Raw genomic sequence first — 18,902 nt, 5'->3', positions numbered from 1 at the left:
CTTAAATTTTTAAAAGATGTTTTAAAATCTCAGAAAAAGAAATTGTTTTGTGCATTCATAGATTTTTCTTTAGCCTTTGATAAAATATGGAGGACTGGCCTCTGGGGCAAGTTAATTAAGAATGGGATCGATGGAAAATTTTATGACATGTATTCAGGTATTAAATCATGTATTTCTGTAAACGATATTACATCTCCATTTTTTAAAAGTAACTGTGTGTCACCAGCGTTATTCTCTATTTATCTTAACGACCTAGAATCGCATCTTGATGGCATTATAATTGAACAACAAAATATTCAAGCTGACCTTTATCTTAAACTATCTATGTTACTATATGCTGATGATACTATAATTGCAAGTGATGTCCTGAATCATTACAAAAATTATTGAACGACTTTTACGAATATTGCTCTAAATGTAAATTTACAATAAATAAAAGTAAAAATAATAATATTTGGATCGCATAAACCTGGTAATTTCCGCTTTCTTCTTAACAACAAACCAATTGAAATAATAAAGGAATATAAATACTTAGGAGTACTTTTCTCATCTTCTGGAAAATTTCTTAAAGCTAGAAAATATTTAGTAAATCAAGCAAATAAAGCAATACATATACTTTATTCAAAACTATTTAATCTTGATATCCCAATTGATTTACAGTTGAAGTTATTTGACCAAACTATTGTTCCTATACTTACGAGGGGAAGTCAGAAAATATCCGGACTTTTGACTCGTTGTCGAAAACCATTCAACATTTTAAAAAAAAATCTTTCTACTCTTTTTCAAAATATTCTCAACCTACGTCTACGTATTTTTGCCATCTTCGTGGGAGCTTTTGTATTCCCGCTGTGAACCATGACGTAGACCTATGTTTTAGGTACTGTGTAACAGCAGATATCAAAGCCGCCCTGGTCTTATATTTCTTTCCAGCAAGCAATTTTTTCAGTTCTGGAAACAAATAAAAGTCACAGGGGGCAAGGTCTGGGCTATAAGGAGGAGGTGAGACAACAATTGCCATTTGTAAGAGTTGAAAACCTCCACTGTAGCTGCGGCGGTATGGGAGGGGGCGTTATCGTGAAGAAGGAGGACATTTTTCTGTGCTAACCTGGGACGCATTTGCTTCAGCTTTTCTCTGAGATTTTTCAGAATTACTTCAGAATTGTACTTGGCGGTGACAGTTTGACCTTTTGGCATGAAATGAGTAAGTATCATTCCTCGTGAATCCCAAAAGGCAACAAGCATGACTTTGCCAGCCGAAGGAGACAGCTTAAACATTTAAGGAGGTGGGGAACCAGCTCGTTTCCACTGCTTTGACTGAGCTTTTTGTCTCAGGTTCGGAATAATGAACCCACATCTCATCTCCAGTAATAATGCGGTTCTAAAACTTATCTCATTCACGATTAAAACGACTTAAATGTTCTTTTGCATCGGCTACTCTGGTTGCCTTTTGATCTGCGGACAGCTGTCTAGGCACCCACCTGGCAATTACCTTGCTCATGCCTAGGTGTTCGTGTAAAATCTTGTGTGCCGATGCCTTACCGATGCTAAACTTGTTGGCTACCTCCTCCAAAGTTACTCGACGATTTTTGTTGACAAAAGCTTTAACATTATTTTGCTACCATTGTTGGGGTCACCGCCTTAGCTGGCCGCCCAGTCCTAGGCCTGTCACAAACACTTGTTCTGCCTTCATGAAACTGAGAAACCCAGTTGTAGAAGGTTGAACGTGATACACATTTATCAGAAAATCTTTTTTAAGCCTCTGAAAGATGTGGCAGGGCTTTTCACCTTCTGCAACCAAAACTTTATTACAGAGCTTTGTTCCTCTGACAAAGAGTCCATGATAGACGAAACACCTATTTTAATTTATATCAGAGGGCAAAATACTGTGTATACACAACTATCATTAAAAATAAACAGACCACGTTATTGGCGAATGAATGTAGTTTTCATCAATATATAATGTGTGTATATAGCTGCACGCGAGAAGAGAGGAGCATGAAAAGTCCGGATATTTTCTGACCGTCCCTCATACTTTTAACTGCGAGTTTGGGGATTCGAAAATCTAGATTTAATTGAAACGGGGTACAAAATAACTTCCTAAGAACTATTACTAAAAGCAAAGAAGTACACCATTATATAAGCTATACGGAGAGCTTGGGTGCTATCCAATGGACATAGTCATTCGAGGATGGTAAATTATTACGGGTAACAGAAATAAAATTTCTAAAGTATGTTATGATATCATGCTCAATTCTAACACAAGTTTAAAATGGTTACAGTGTATAAAACAAAAAATTTTAAATAATACAGGTAACACAAACATATGGGAAAACCAAATGAATAAGATTTAAAAATTTCAGTATGACAATAAAACGTACATTAATTGACAAATTCTTGCAAAACTGGAATAGTTCACTTACAGGTTCTTCAAAAGGTCTGACATACCAATCGTTCAAAACCGACAATAATTTCGAACAGTACTTCATTACATTGCCTTATCATCTAAGATTGACCTTTTTTCACTTAAGAACAGGTAATCACAGGCTCCATATAGAAACAGGCAGGTGGAGGCAGTCTTTTGTCCATCATGCTGAACGAAAATGCCAACACTGTCAACTAAACGATTTGGGAGATGAGTTTCATTATATTCTCAAATGTCATTTTTTCATAGTCTCTAGGAAACGTTATATAAAACCTTACTATTTCAATAGGCCCAATATGCTTAAATGTCCACAACTTATGTCTTCTAAGTCTAACAAGGAACTTAAAAATAACGCCCTTTCTCAAGAGAAATAATGACAACATTTAAAAGATAGTTCGTTCAAATAAACATTATATAAGTGGTCCATTAAGTTAACCGTTCCCTTTCGTTTCGAGAAAGGTCGGCTGTAAATTGGAGAACATTCTCCGCCTAATAGTTCCAAGCAAAATATTTTCTTCTACTTCTACTAAAAACGTGCGCAATAATTTTATATTTGATAATAAATGGTATAACATCCTAAGCTCAAAATTCAAATTGCATTAATAAACATACCAGTTTATTTAATAATCCTTTTTTATACATAATTATCCCCCGCCGAAAAGGCGGCGGGGGATATAGTAATAGTCTCCGTCCGTCCGACCTTCCGTCCTTCCGTCCGTCCGTCCTTCCGTCCGACATTTTTGTCCGGAGCATATCTCTAAAAGTATTTGAGTTATCAACTTGAAACTTCATAGGTGGATAGACCTCATTGAGGAGGAGTGCAGTGCACAAGAATGATAACTCTACCCTGCATAATTTTTGAGTTATTGCCCTTTGTCATTTTTCAAAATTGATTTTTGTCCAGAGCATAACTTAAAAAGCCTATGAGATATCAACATGAAACTTCATAGGTGCATAGATCTCACTCAGGAGGTGTGCAGTGCACAAAAATGATAACTCTACCTTTCATAATTTTTGAGTTATTGCCCTTTGTCATTTTTCATACTTAATTTTTCACCTGAGTGGAGCATAACTCAAAAAGTGTTAGAGATATCAACATGAAATGTCATAGGTGGATAGATCTTATTGATGAGGAATGCTGTGCACAAGAATGATAACTCTTCTCTATACATTTTTTGAGTTATTGCCCTTTGTTCTTTTTCATGCTATTTTGTCCGGAGCTTATCTCAAAAAGTATTTGAGGTATCAACTTGAAACTTCATAGGTGGATGGATCTCATTGAGGAGGAGTGCCGTGCACAAAAATGTAACTCTACCCTGTATAATTTTTGAGTTATTGCCCTTTGTCATTTTTCAAAATTAATTTTTGTCCAGAGCATAACTCAAAAAGCCTTTGATATATCAACATGAAACTTCATAGGTGCATAGATCTCACTCAGCAGGTGTGCAGTGCACAAGAATGATAACTCTACCTTTCATAATTTTTTGAGTTATTGCCCTTTGTTATTTTTCATACCTATTTTTCACCCGAGTGGAGCATAACTCAAAAGTGTTTGAGATGTCAACATGAAATGTCATAGGTGGATAGATCTTATTGAGGAGGAATGCTGTGCACAAGAATGATAACTCTTCCCTATACAATTTTATGAGTTATTGCCCATAGTTCTTTTTAATGCTATTTTGTCCGGAGCTTATCTCAAAAAGTATTTGAGGTATCAACTTGAAACTTCATAGCTGGATGGATCTCATTGAGGAGGAGTGAAGTGCACAAGAACGATAACTCTACCCTGCATAATTGTTTAGTTATTGCTCTTTGTTATTTTTCAAAATAAATTTTGTCCAGAGCATGTCTCAAAAGGCCTTTGAGATATCAATATGAAACTTCATAGGTACATAGATCTAACTCAGGAGGTGTGCAGTGCACAAGAATGATAACTCTACCTTTTATAATTTTTGAGTTATTGCCCTTTGTTATTTTTCATACTTAATTTTTCAATTCAATTTTTTTCTCAAAAAGTATTTGAGGTATCAACTTGAAACTTCATAGGTGGATAGATTTTACTGAGGAGGGGTGCAGCACACAAGAATGATAACCTACCCAGCATTATTTTTCAGTTATTGCCCTTTGTTATTTTCAGCCATCAGTATTCACATAGGTTTCAAATCTGTAATCACTATAGCCATCAGTTTTCATTACCAAAAGACCTCTTAAAATGGAATTATTCTGCTCTACTACATATACATTCTTCCAATGAGCAAACACATTCGGCGGGGGATGGCCATGTTGACATGGCTCTTGTCCATTTTTGTTTTGTTTTCTTCCCGATGCACTTAACCTTGTAAAAAGTAATCTGTATGCCATGAAAAAATCATGGAAAGCGTGCCTACTTTAAAAAGTAATACTATAGTAAATAAAAATTCCCACGGTATCTGTTACATTTACTATAGGTTTGACTGCATTTTTGATGACCATCATTTGCTGTATTTGTTGTCTTTTTATTTGTCACTATTTCTTTTCACATTTGACGAATAACATGAACATTGTTGTTAAATGGATTTATTATTCTGTCCCCGTAACATTATGCTCATTTACCTTATCTTGATAACTAGCTAACTAATATATGATCTAACCCACATATTATAAATATTTTAGATAAATCGTCATGTTGTTACCATGTTTGTAACCTAACTTACCAATAAAGAGTATTGTATTGTATTGCAAATAAATTGGAATATCAAGGTAGTTTTGTCATAATATCTAATAATTTTAATATACCGAGTATAATATTTCTATCCTATGTTTTGTGTAGTATGTAGAAATCATGTAGTACTTCTGCAGTGCACGAGTATTTTAATTTGTGCCAACTGAACTCTAGTTGAAACAGTTTATGTAAGGTTTTACTAACTTGCTAGATAGGCCTACATTGAAAACAAAAGAAAAAGTGAAATGAGAAGTAAATCAAAAATAACACAACATAGTAAAAAACATATTCTTCATACAGAAATAACTTTTGCGAATAAAACCTGCCTTGCATTGATATTCAACTAGAAATTTAACTGACAGTCTTACCTACTGTGTTACGTTATTTACATTGTTAAAGGATGATAAATACAATATGATAACTGTTTTACACCGTTATAGTGGACTTGACCGCTTTGCCACTAAATAAGTACATGTATCTTAAACGTACTCAACACCTTTACCTATGTCTCTGATATATGTAATAAAGACAATAAAAAAAGTATTGCTTGAAAATTTTCTTAATATTTGCTGGAAATCACTGACCGCGAAGTGCGTAGCTCATCTACACAAACGCTATCACTTATCTATTTGACTTTAATCTTTAATGTACAAACTGGTTTTAAACAACATTAGAACAGAAAATGATGAAGGGGATTCATAATTTATTATCTCTCATGAATATAGTTCAGAGAAAATAGAGACTGCAAGTGTCAACTGAATATATTTGCTTTGGAATATTGCTCTTGAGAGATCTCCATTTTTCCATAATACAACACACATTCAAACATTGAAGAATTTGTACATAGAGGATAGAACTACACAAAATTAAACTTAATACGAGCTCGAAGAGCCTATATAAAGGGCCTGCTAAAAAGTTAGCATCACTGTAACGCAAGTAAAAAAGTATCATGGTAACGGATCTTTTACTAACTGTGGAGGGGAGTGATGGAAATTTCTAGGGGAAAATGCTGTTTCTTAAATTTGGAGATACAAATAATGTTTATTTAATATTATATATTTATATTTTCAAGTGTTGTATGTCTAACATTTGTCGCATCTATTTTTCTTCTATATATATGATCCACATTTATATCTATGACGAAGCAAAAGTATATTCAGCCAATACTTTAGTAATATAAAGCTTACGGTGTCAGTGGTCAATGAATACAGCATTTGACTCCTCACCATCGGGTCAAATATTCTAATTCTGGAAAAGTAATTAGGTCACGACACCCATCTCCCGCCAAAGTATGTCTTCTTTCGTCTTAAGCACTGTTTAGTAACAAGAAAGCAGTCATCGTGAATGGTTTTATATAAGCACAAAATGGATTCTAAAAACCGATGTAAAACTGAAGTTTGAACAAAAATTAGTTAACGGATGGTGTTCGGGCAAAAACATCTTTGTCTAAATGAGCGGCATGCCCCTAATTCAAACAAGTATAGGGACATACTAGTACATATATTTAAAATAGTGTATGCACTTCATACTACTGTATAGTTTCGGATTTCAAGATTATTGTTTATTTCGTGGTTTGAATAGTTACAGAATATTAGTACATAAAATAAACGTTATTTGCATTTTTTTAAAGAAATAAGTAGAACATGCCCTAAATAAACACTAAACAAGGGAAATATTCTGTTCCTGAAAGTTTTCTTCTGATTCCCACGACGTCCCATTAGGGCCATCGCGACACACACATAACGCAAAACAACATTAAAACAAATTTATGATGGTTAAAAGTCGAGAGAAAAAAAAAAAACAAAGAAAAAAACACTATGATGAAAATTCGGTATAATATTGTATCATCGTCATCGTACTTTCGACCTCTGGCCATCCCAGTTTCGTTGTTTCGTGGCCTCGGAGCCATTATTCATTTGTGTTAAGTTTCTTGCTTAAGAAAATAACAGCTTGCCCCTGACGGGGTTTGTGCCAACATAGCGAGCGATACATAGATGACTAGTCCGACGCGATAACCACTCACCAAACTAATACTTTTAGTTTTTACAAATATACATGCATAATAATTATTGAAATATAATGATATGGTTATAAAGATATTTATTTCATCTGCTTGTTAGTTTTTATTTTTTTAAAAGATGTTAGAAAAAAAAAGGACGGATATAAAAATAAGATTCTATTCCAAATGTTGGCACCATTGTAACAAAAAAAGTAATTTTTACCATAATTCCTGGGGTGTTGAGGTATTATTATGTCATTATGCGATGCAGATCGAAAATGGAAGCAAAACTTTAATAATTTTAATTAGAAAGCAAAGATACTGTACATTCATTCTGGGAATGTACGTATATACAACACCATAGGAATGAAGTGTTTAAATACATCAATAGCAAGAAAGATGTATTGGCAATCATGTGCTTCATGATAATAAATTAAACAACTATATACATTTACAAGCAAAATACAACATAAACAAATGTTAATACAAATCAATGTTTAAGAACTGTATTGAACTTAAACAAATAATAGAGTTAAAATGACAACATGTAAACATTCAATACAACCTGGCAACGATTTGTCAACCGAATAACGACTTATTTACACTTGTGCAATCGGAATCCCAATCATTTCTCCATTTTTTTCAACATTTCAGTTTCATCCAATAACAAGGAGGTACTAATTTAGGGTATGACCAAAACCTCATGCTATAATCATGAGTTAATGTTAATAAATTTGTAAGCACAATTGTTCAAAAGTTATTCGATTAATTTTGGAATTGTTCAAATGTCAAAATTGTGGAACATGTTCGATTAAGAAAAAAAAGAAAGAAGGAGGAGGTTTTGATTGATATGTGAAAGCGTGTTTTTCTTCGAAAATTAACAAATAAATATAGAAAAAGAATATAATACTTCGTTATACTTCTAATAGAGGGCTCATATAGAACATTATGGTAGCAGAGCGAGGTTTAATCTACATGTTATCGGTAAATTACGTTGCATAAAGGATTTTGGACTACAAGTGTATAATAGTTGCACAATTTCGGATACTAATTTCGGATACCGAGTATAAAAACCATGGAAGATATTTTAGACTTGAAATTGCGGAAGTCAAAAGTGAAGACAGCATTTACAAAGACTAAAAATAAACTGTTACATGCATTAGAGGTAGAACTTGTTGATAAACAATATGTCAAGGATCTTAATGATAAATTCGATGCAGTGTTGGATGATGCCATGGTTATTTTGGAGGAACTTTGTGGAATGTATAAAGGTAATAAAGACTATGACAGTGCAAATAAGGTAACTGAAGAAATTGATCAGTTGAATATGATATATAGTGAATCTACACAGACAGTGTATGATAGATTATTGATACTACAGAGCACAAAGTCAATAAATGATGAACCAACAAAAAATTTAGAAAAAGATCTATGGCGTCAAATGAAACGTGCTGGTATTCCAGTTTTTTATGGTGATAAACGTAAATATGAAACTTGGAAGGCTGCATTTATGGCATGCATCGATAAAGCACCAGCAACACCAGAATATAAATTGTTACAATTACGTCAGTATTTGAAAGGTGAGGCATAACAAGCTATAGATGATTTAGGACATTCGGCTGAAGCATATATTGCTGCAAAGGATCGTTAGACAGAAAGTTTGGTGGTGAACGTCGAAAAATAATGCGTTTTTTATGGATGATATTGAAAAATTCCAGTCAATTAGAAGTGAAGATCCAAGGACAATAGAAAAGTTTGCTGACTTGCTGGACATAGCGGTAATTAATATGAAAGAAGCTAACCGTGAAGGGGATCTGGGTGATGGTACATTGTATTTTGTCATTACAAAGAAAATTGCCAGAAGAAATGTTGTGTAGGTTTCATCGTTGGCTTTATGAAACAACAGAAGAAGAATCTGTTGAAACTTTAAGAAATTGGATCAATCAAGAATCAAAGTACTTGGCAATAGCTTCTGAAACAAAGCACGGACTAGCTAATAATGAGAGACCAAGAAAACAGTAATAGATCTTTTCTTGCTGACAAACAAGCCGAAGTTTAATGACAATAAGCCACAGTTTAAGAAAGATTGTAAAATTTGTAGATCAGATTTACATAATGTCTGGGAATGTGAAATATTCAAATCTATGGATACTGTGAATAGATGGCAGAAAGCAAGAGACATAGGGTTGTGTTTCAGGTGTTTAAAAGATAACCACCGAGGAAATGAAAGTAAAAACTTTCGTGTTTGTGGTATTAATGGATGTACTAGAAATCATCATAAACTCTTACATCACCAGCAATCATTAAACAGTGATGCACAAGAATTTGTTCCAAAAAGAAAAGAAACATTTGGTGAACCAAAGCAGCAACAACAACAAGGATTTTTCGCCAGAAAAAATCAAATAGCTTTACGTACAGTTCCTGTGGTAGTGTATACAGAAAATTCTAGAAAAATCTTGATAAATGCATTACTGGATGATGGAAGCACAAAAACATACATAAATCAAAGTCTTGCTGGAGAACTCGGACTTCAAGGAAAAATAGAAACAATACAAGTAAACACTTTGAACGATAGAGTACAAAGCTTCGAAACAATGTCAGTGAATTTAAGTGTCGAAAGTCTGAATGGTCAGTCACATACGGACATAGAAGCATACGTGGTTAGATAATGTAACAGGTTTCGTTACAAACAGTGAACTGGAATAAACACATAGATAATGGGAGCACTTAAAAGGGGATCAATTTTCCATACATAGACAAGAATAAAGAAATTGACATGTTGATAGGTCTGGATTATGCTGTCTTACATTCTTCTCTGCATGAGATTCATGGAAAGACTGGAAGAACCAATGGCACGTTTGACGCCTTTAGGATGGACATGTGTGGGACAGCTCGATAAGGGATAAAATACAAGTTTACTATCAACATATTTTGTAAATGAACCAGATGATCTGGATCAAATGTTGAAAGGTTTCTGGGACATTGACAATTCAGGTGTAACAATGAAAGAGCCATTGACGCAAAAGGAACAAAATATTTTGAAAGACAGTGAAAAAGAGATGAAATATGAAAAAGGTCAATATGAAGTGAAAATTCCATGGAAAATGGATCCAAACGATATTCCGAATGACTATCAGATGGCTGTGCGCCGTTTAAATCATACCGAGAAAAGATTGCGTAAAGAACCAGAGATTGAGATGGCATACAAAGAAACTATTAGGAAAACTATGAGAATAAAGGATACATACGTAAAGTTCCCACAAATGAAGAAGATCACAAGAACAAGTGGTACTTACCTCACTTTCCAGTAGTACGGCTTTGAAAAAGAAACCTCGAAAGTACGAATACTCTTTGATGCTGCGGCAAAATTCAAAGGAGTATGTCTGAATGATTTTTATTGAAAACAGGTCCTAAACTACAAAATGAACTTTTTGATGTGTTACTTAGATTTCGAAAATATGACGTTGCTCTGGTTTGTGACATTAGTGAAATGTACTTACGAGTCGGGATTCACGAGACAGATAGAAGGTTTCATAGATTTTTATGGGACTCTAGTGAATATGAGTTTAGAACACTAGTATTTGGCGTAAACGCGTCGCCTTTCCTAGCACAATTAGTCGCACAGACAAACGCAAAACTAAATAAAGAAGAATTTCCATTAGCGTCTGAAACAGTTCTCAAGTCGACCTATATGGATGATTCTATGGATTCTATGCCGACAGAAAAATCAGCGTTAGAACTGTATGAACAATTATCTGAACTATGGCTGAAAGCTGGAATGTATGCCAGAAAGTGGCTTTCAAATTTGCGTACTGTATTAGAAAAAATACCACAGAAAGAAAGGGCCAAGGAGGTAAATTTGGACACAAGTTACTTACCAATCACAAAAGCACTGGGAGTAACATGGCAAGCTGAAGAAGATGTTTTTTACATTTAAACTGAATAAAGATATCTGTTCAGTGCAAACCGTCACAAAAGGAAACTTACTGAAAAGAGTCACAAGCTTATTCGATCCGCTCGGGTTTCTCTCCCCTTACATCATTAAAGGAAAAATTCTTCTACAGCAGTTCTGGTTAAAAAGATATGATTGGGACGATAAAGTGAACAGCAACTTGACTGATGAAACTACGGAATGGCTGGATGGTCTACTTGAGTTAAATAAGGTTATTATACCACGAAGTTTATCGTTTGATGAGGCAAAAAATCCATCACTGCACGTCTTTGTAGATGCCTCAGAATTAGCATTTGGAACAGTTGTTTATATGAGATGTAAAAATGAAGATGATCATATAAGTGTCAAGTTTGTGTGCAGCAAAACCAGAGTGTCACCCCTCACTGCTGTCAGTATTCCTCGTCTTGAACTTATGGCGGCAGTTTTGGGACTTCGTTTAGTATTGAATGTTACGAAAAAAAAATGCAATTGTTATGAGTATGAAAAAGTTACATTTTGGACAGATAGTGCGAATGTATTCATTGGATCAGCAATGAAAAGCAGAAGATTCAAGCCTTTCGTGGCACATAGAATTGGAGAAATACATACCCATAGTGTGCCTAATCAGTGGCGGCATATTTCAAGTACCATAACCCAGCAGATGTAGCTTCAAGGGGAACAACTGCTAAAGATCTCATACAAAATACTTTGTGGTGGAACGGTCCACAGTTCTTACATGAAGATGAAACACATTTGGCCTGTCGTTCTATTGACAAAAGTGATGTAACAGAAAAATGAGTTCAAGAAAAGAGTCAACTGAATGAAAGCTCCGAAACAATCCTTTATTAGTAATGTTACAACAGAAGATCGTTTGGATCCAGAAAGATTCTCTGATTGGTTACGTCTTCTTAGAGTTACAGCATGGGTCAAAAGGTTTACAGATAACTGTAGGAAAACAAATGATAGAAACAAAAGCAGAGTATTGACATTGAAAGAATTACAAGAAGTAGAAAACATGTTTATACATAAAACACAAGTAAAACACTATCCAGAAGAATACTCGTGTATAGTGAAAGGACAACCAATGCCGAGAAGCAGTAAACTAATTCCTTTGAATGTGAAAATTGATGAGCAAGATCTTATGAGATGTGATACAAGACTAACACACGCAAGATTTTTACCATATAATGTGAGGTATCCAATCATATTACCTCGTAAAAGTCCAGTAACCAGACTTTTAGTAAAGAGCTTCCATGAAGCAGGGAACCATTACGGTACAAATCAAACACTAGCAGCAATGTCTTCAAGATACTGGTTAATAGGTGGTCGTGAAGAAATAAGAGATTGGGAGAAAAAATGTAGCAAATGCAAGAAACTTAAAGCAAAAGTATTGAAACAGGTAATGGCTCCATTGCCACCGATTAGATTGAAGAAATCAATGAGAGCTTTCGCTAATAGCTCTGTAGATTTTGCCGGACCATTTTTAACCAAACAAGGACGTGGAAAAGTAAGACAAAAGCGATACTTGTGTTTATTCACATGTCTGTCTTCGAGGGCAGTGCATTTGAAGATAGCTTTTGGATTAGATACAGACTCATTTTTAAATGCTTTCTATAGAATGTCCAGTAGACGAGGCTTTCCAGAAGAAATGTATTCGGATAATGGAACGAACTTTGTAGGTGCTTATAATGAGTTGTTAGAGTTATACGAGCAGATGGACAAACAAAAAATTACTGAAAAAGCAAATAATCACAGAATTAAGTGGCACTTCAATCCGCCTCTAGCGCCACACTTTGGTGGAGTTCATGAAAGTATGGTTAAAAGTGCAAAAAGAGCTATCTATGCAGTGCTAAACAGTGCTGATATCACTGATGAAGAACTTCTTACAGCAATTACTGGAGCTGAAGGACTAATAAACAGTCGTCCAATATCATATCAAACGTCACATCCAAAAGATGACACTGTTTTGACCCCTAACCATTTCATTCACGGACAAATAGGAGGACAGTTCACACCGGAAGCAGTTGATAGCACAGTTTTCAATGTAAAAAAACGTTGGCGATATGTGCAAGAGATAGTCAAACATTTTTGGCACAGATGGTTGAGAGAATTCATTCCAACCCTTAGTAATAGAAAGAAATGGCACCAGGAAACACGTGACTTGAAAGTGAATGATGTAGTTCTGGTGATTGATGCTGATAAATCCCGTGGAGAATGGTCACTTGGAAGAATTGTCGCTTTACATCCAGGTAACTGATAAACATGTACGAGTAGTAGATGTCCGAATGGGGAAAAACATCTATAGAAGACAATTACGCGTTTTGTGTTTAATAGAAGCTCCAGACGAAACGTATTAGAAGTTAATTAAAATTAAGAATCGTGAAAAGACTGAAAAAAAAAATAATAAAAAAAAAATAAATATATATTTGTTTTAATTGCACTGTGTAAGGGGCATAATTATCCCCGTGCAAACGCGAAATATGTAAAAAGTTATTCTAATAAGATAATATTAATAAACATGTACGTTAAAAGTGAATTGCACTGTGTTAAGGGGCATAATAATCCCCCTGCATATAAGAGCATGGATTAATTTAACTTTATAATATAAAAGTAATAGAAAAGGTATTGGTATCGAGATGAAGATCTGCTTCACAGAATGAAAAAACATGACTATTTGATTATTTTAACTAATAAAGACAATGACCTGAGAAAAGATTAAGTAAACTTTAAATATAAAAAACTTTTGAGAATTTGTATTATTCTGTGTTATATTCCTTTCATAGAAATGACTGCAAGAAAAGTGTTATACTGTAATATGTTTGTTTTTTAGAATTTATAAAAAATGATCTTAATTGTTTCAATAAGAGAAGACTAGAAATTTATATAGTGCAAAGATAATCTGAATTAAAGTAATGTTATTTTTGTTATAAGACAATAAAGCATAAATAAATTTCAAAGTTAATATTAGAAATTTTATCTATGTAATTAGAAAATTGTTTATTTTTTAAAAGTAACTGTATGTTGTAATGTATATTATGTGAAGGTATGTAAGAAACATATTTTTCTTTATTTGAAAAGTTCTTTTAAAGCTTAAAGGATAATTATCGGTTAATAGGAATAGATTTTTTAAATGTGTTATGGCATTTTACAAATTCGAAATAGTTTATTGATGTAAAAATAGTAAGTGTAATTTGCTGTAAAACATAATTTTCGATTCGTTTTGTTTTATGTATTTTAGTCATTCCTATGTCACAAAGTCGTTGATTATAGAAAACTTTATGAAAATGTTGTTAACCACAATTTGTCATGGAGAGGGGAATGTTCAAAAGTTATTCGATTAATTTTGGAATTGTTCAAATGTCAAAATTGTGGAACATGTTCGATTAAGAAAAAAGAAAGAAGGAGGAGGTTTTGATTGATATGTGAAAGCGTGTTTTTCTTCGAAAATTAACAAATAAATATAGAAAAAGAATATAATACTTCGTTATACTTCTAATAGAGGGCTCATATAGAACAACAATTGTTCGTAAAGTCAGTAAAGGATGATTACCTGACCTATACTCATGGTTTGGACGGGGGTAATAACTTGGATGGGACCCGAAAAAAATGTTTTAAAACTTCATTAAGGACGATTCAGATTTGTAACAGACATTGTACACCATATATTAGCCTGCGTTCCAGTCTATCAATTTTAATGTACTTTTGTTCGGCAAATCGATAGTATCAAAAACACGAACAAGTCTGAAATAACACATGTTTATGTGCTTCTGTTCGGCAAATGGATATTATCAAAAACCCGAATAAGTATGAAATAACGCGTATATTATGAAAAAGCAAAAATATCAACGCCTGAATACCATGTGTACCATGAGTGTAGGACAAAAGCCCTCCCGGACAAAAGCCCTCCCGTCCAAAATTGACAAGGCGGACAAAAGCCCTCCCGTGAAAATGACAGGGCGGACAAAAGCCCTCCTGTAAAAATGACAGGGCGGACAAAAGCCCTCCCGTAAAAATGACTGGGCGGACAGAAGCCCTCCCGTGAAAATAACAGGGCGGACAAAAGCCCTCCCGCAGCAAATAAATATATCATCATATGTACATTGAAAAGTTTGTATTTTCAATTCAGTGCACTCAACATATTAAAATTGTAATCATGAATATTTTTGTTTTCCAGTGTTTGTATGAGCTTGAGTACATTCCTGACTGACATCTGAATAATAAGTACTAAAATCTGTAAGTTCATATTTATTCACGTAAAAATGAAGGATTACTCAAATTTGAAATTATGATTAATAGAATAATAAATGATGAAAAGATGTTAAAATTAACTAAAATTGAAAGTCCAATTGCCTTGTAATGAGTCAATTACTTTAGAAAGTGACTTTGTTTTAAACGACATTCGTGTGAAAATATTACCCCGCCTTGTCATTTTCACGGGAGGGCTTTTGTCCGCCTTGTCATTTTTGGACGGGAGGGCTTTTGTCTGGGAGGGCTTTTGTCCGTTCCCCGTGTACCATATATATGACAATTTGAGGTACTTTTACAAAATGATAAAAGATCTCTCAAAGCATATATCTTTTAAATAACACGAATTTCATAAAATACAATTTATTTATATAACATTTCTTCCAACTTCACAAAAAATGATAAATAAAAAGATGTCTGAAAGTGTTTTTGTTTCTTTTTAATATATACCTTTGAAATATCCACAATAGTCATAAAAACTTGACAAAGTCACATTTTTATCATATTTATAACATTTCGATTTCCGGCTGCCAGGTCGCTAGAGAAAAAACTACTTTCTAATTGTGATTTTTGTTCCTTTATATACCTGTTAAATGAAAAGATATGTCTTTAAAAGTTAATTAAGAGTCGTTTTTTCAATTCTTTTCCAAACGTTTTTTACAACATTGAAATCCTGGGCCGCTGGGCCGCCAACTTTACAAAAAATGATAAAATAAAAAAAAATCGCAAAGTGATTTTTCTTTTTATATATCATTTAAATAAAAAGAATTGTCTTTAGAACTTCATTAAATGCAGTTTTAATGTTTAAATAACATTTCTGAAACATTAAAATTTTTGGCAGCCAGCCGGGGGGCTTGCCCGGACGAAAACTTCACCCCGGCCACCCGCCCGGAGCCAATTTACGTCGCACCCGCTGGTCGCCCGCACCCAAAACTTCCGGGGCTTTTCCCCCCCCCAAAATTTTCGCCGGTTAAGAAGTTTTTAATACGTTATTAAGATGTATTTTTCGTTGTAAAATCGTTTTGAAAAAAATTTTTAAATTTTTCAAACATTTTTTTAGATGTGGCTTAAACTTTTATAACATTTAGCATAAGTTAAATATAGATAATAAGTTGTTTAATGTTAATTGTGTTAATGCGAAAAATTTATATAAAGAAGGACTGTATGATTTCAACTGTAATAAATGATACAAAGACTATTGTGTCGCAAAACTTTGAAAACAGTGTTCATTAATCTACCTAAATCAAAACCTTACATTTTAAATGTCACGTGACAAGTAAAACTTTTACCGCTCTGTGAAAAATTCAATTTTACGAGTTATAAAGGATTTTTTGGATTACTAAATAGTTGTATATCTTTCTTTATATACCTTGCTAATATCGGATACTACATAAAAATCACCCATAAATAACTCAACATCGAAAATAAACGTCCAGCTACCTCGTCTTTGTTATCGGACTACACGAGTGTTTCATGCAATATTGTACATAGAAGTAATTAGTTCACAGTATATTAACGATTTTACCCCAACCGGATCTTGTGAGAAGATGTCAGCCTTTTTCTGCCGCTTAACTTGTTTAATTTATTGGTATTTATGTTGATACTTATGGACGTTAGAAGAGAAGAGAAACTTTATTAAACGTCTAAGTTATGCCAAATATAAATGTTAGCATTAATGCTATACAAAATTGAAACTAACGAACAACTTTCAGGTGTTCAACACTGAACACGAACAGAAATCCGTCTTATTTCAAGGTCGATTTAGTTATACATTTGGTTGTGATATCAAACTAATAAAATTATCAATAACAAACGATAATTTAGTCATCTGGAAAAAAATATTGCTGTATTTTGAACAATAAATTAAAGAGTTTTACCAAGGTGGTCAATTCCGTAAAATGAACGTTACTTGCTGGTGATTTTGAACCCTACTTGTGAGTTTACAATTTTTTTATCTGTACAATTTTTTATCTGTACCCTGACTTGTGAGTATTTTTTAAGATTTAATGTAAAAAATGTTTATGATTAAACTTGGTGTCAACATGTATTCCACAGATCCAACATTCATGTTGTGTTTTCATGTTGGCGTGCTTGGAGTGTTTGTTACACTAAGCTACTGTCAAGACCCCCAACTACAAACGATTCAGCCAAATCCATCTGAAATACATGTATATGGCGATTTATAGGAAGGAACTGGATTTATATCAATCTTTTAAAGATAACTATAGTCATTGATAAACGTTTTAAATTGTTTAAAAAGAAAACTAACACGTTACCTTATGTATACATTGACAATATTTTTTAATTATTTAAAAATAAGTTGAAATTAACATTTAAGAGTGAAAACTACCTTTTAGACATTTAACAATAATATGCAGAAAACTCCTTAAACTGATTTATTAAGAGTGATCCTAGTCGTACCTGTCAGGAATAGATAGTCAATGCATTTCTGATAATATAAAACTGTGTTTTAAAAAGCATAATAAAATCAACGGTAGGTGTAAAGCTTTTAAACATGTTGAAATAAGTAATCTGTCAAAAATATCCTGTGAATATCTTTCGAGGAGGATTGATACGTGACTTTATATAATTAAAGTAGACACGTTTATAGTACTTATGATATAGCTTAGCTTCATATATTTCCAAAGAAAACTGAATGGTAAAATAAGAATAGATTTGTTATCTTTCTGATTCGTATCACCAGCTACTTCATGCTGGTATTTCCATAGACAGTGAAAGCATGATGAAACTCCATTCATGTGCAGTATTGGTTACTTATATAGATCTAAAAGATGCGTCATGCTCTTGTGGCACAATAGCTTTATATTCTGCACGATAAAATATGGAACATAGGACAAAAACAATAAAAATCATCAACAGTGACTCGCAAGTTATGGTTCAGTGAAAACACAAGTACGGTACAGATCCTTTAAATTGTTTTAGCAAGACAGGTACATTTATCGGAATGTTCGCCCCTATTTTCAATAAAGTTTTATCAATATTCAAAGATATCTATACAAGTGTCTGTCCGGTAAAATGAGTTAATCTGAGTAAATATATAAACTCATCAAAAAAAATTGAAATAATTTAATGCAAAGAATTAAATAAATGTTTGAAATTTATAAGCATTTACTAAATTGTAAGATAGACAGTATTGTGCTGTTTAATTATAAAGAACTCTTATAATTTTCTCTAAAAAAAGGAAGTTTGTTGTATTATAAAAGCAGTATGAATAATATTCCTAACAAGTTATGGGACCGTATGCGGCTCAGGTGATCACAACAGCGAACTCAGAATCGAAATCTGTTCACAAAAAAAAAAAAACACCTTTAGAAATAAATAAAATAGTTTGTTGAACGTAGGCTATTCTATGAACATACCGGTCAATGAAATTTTCAGTGGAAGGAACATGGAAGCAGAACTCGAACATCTATATTTATATATAACTATATTGTGTTAAACACTCAAAACAAACGTTTCTCTTATGTCAAAGTAAAGGGTTGTGCTGAATTGAAAAATGCGTTATGTCTAGTTAAAACTTCACAGTAGACATTAATGTTATCGGACCTACCGCACTGCGTTGCAATCGAATCAACCTTTGTCT

The 18,902-nt window shown here is 33.4% G+C and overlaps 1 protein-coding gene across 1 annotated transcript; it reads left to right on the top strand.

Annotated features, from left to right (window-relative positions):
- Nucleotides 1–11,873: 11,873 nt before the first annotated feature.
- LOC132726871 (uncharacterized) lies at nucleotides 11,874–13,310 on the top strand. Its single transcript, XM_060712277.1, has one exon. It carries the CDS (start codon nucleotides 11,874–11,876, stop codon nucleotides 13,308–13,310), a length of 1,437 nt encoding a protein of 478 aa, XP_060568260.1.
- Nucleotides 13,311–18,902: the final 5,592 nt, after the last annotated feature.

The sequence above is a fragment of the Ruditapes philippinarum genome, unplaced genomic scaffold (genome assembly GCF_026571515.1).
Source record: "Ruditapes philippinarum isolate M1 unplaced genomic scaffold, ASM2657151v2 ctg92_1_1_1_1, whole genome shotgun sequence".
Taxonomy (NCBI): Eukaryota; Metazoa; Mollusca; class Bivalvia; order Venerida; family Veneridae; genus Ruditapes; species Ruditapes philippinarum.
Note: the sequence above shows the minus strand (reverse complement) of the source record. Positions and strands in the feature narration are given on the sequence as shown.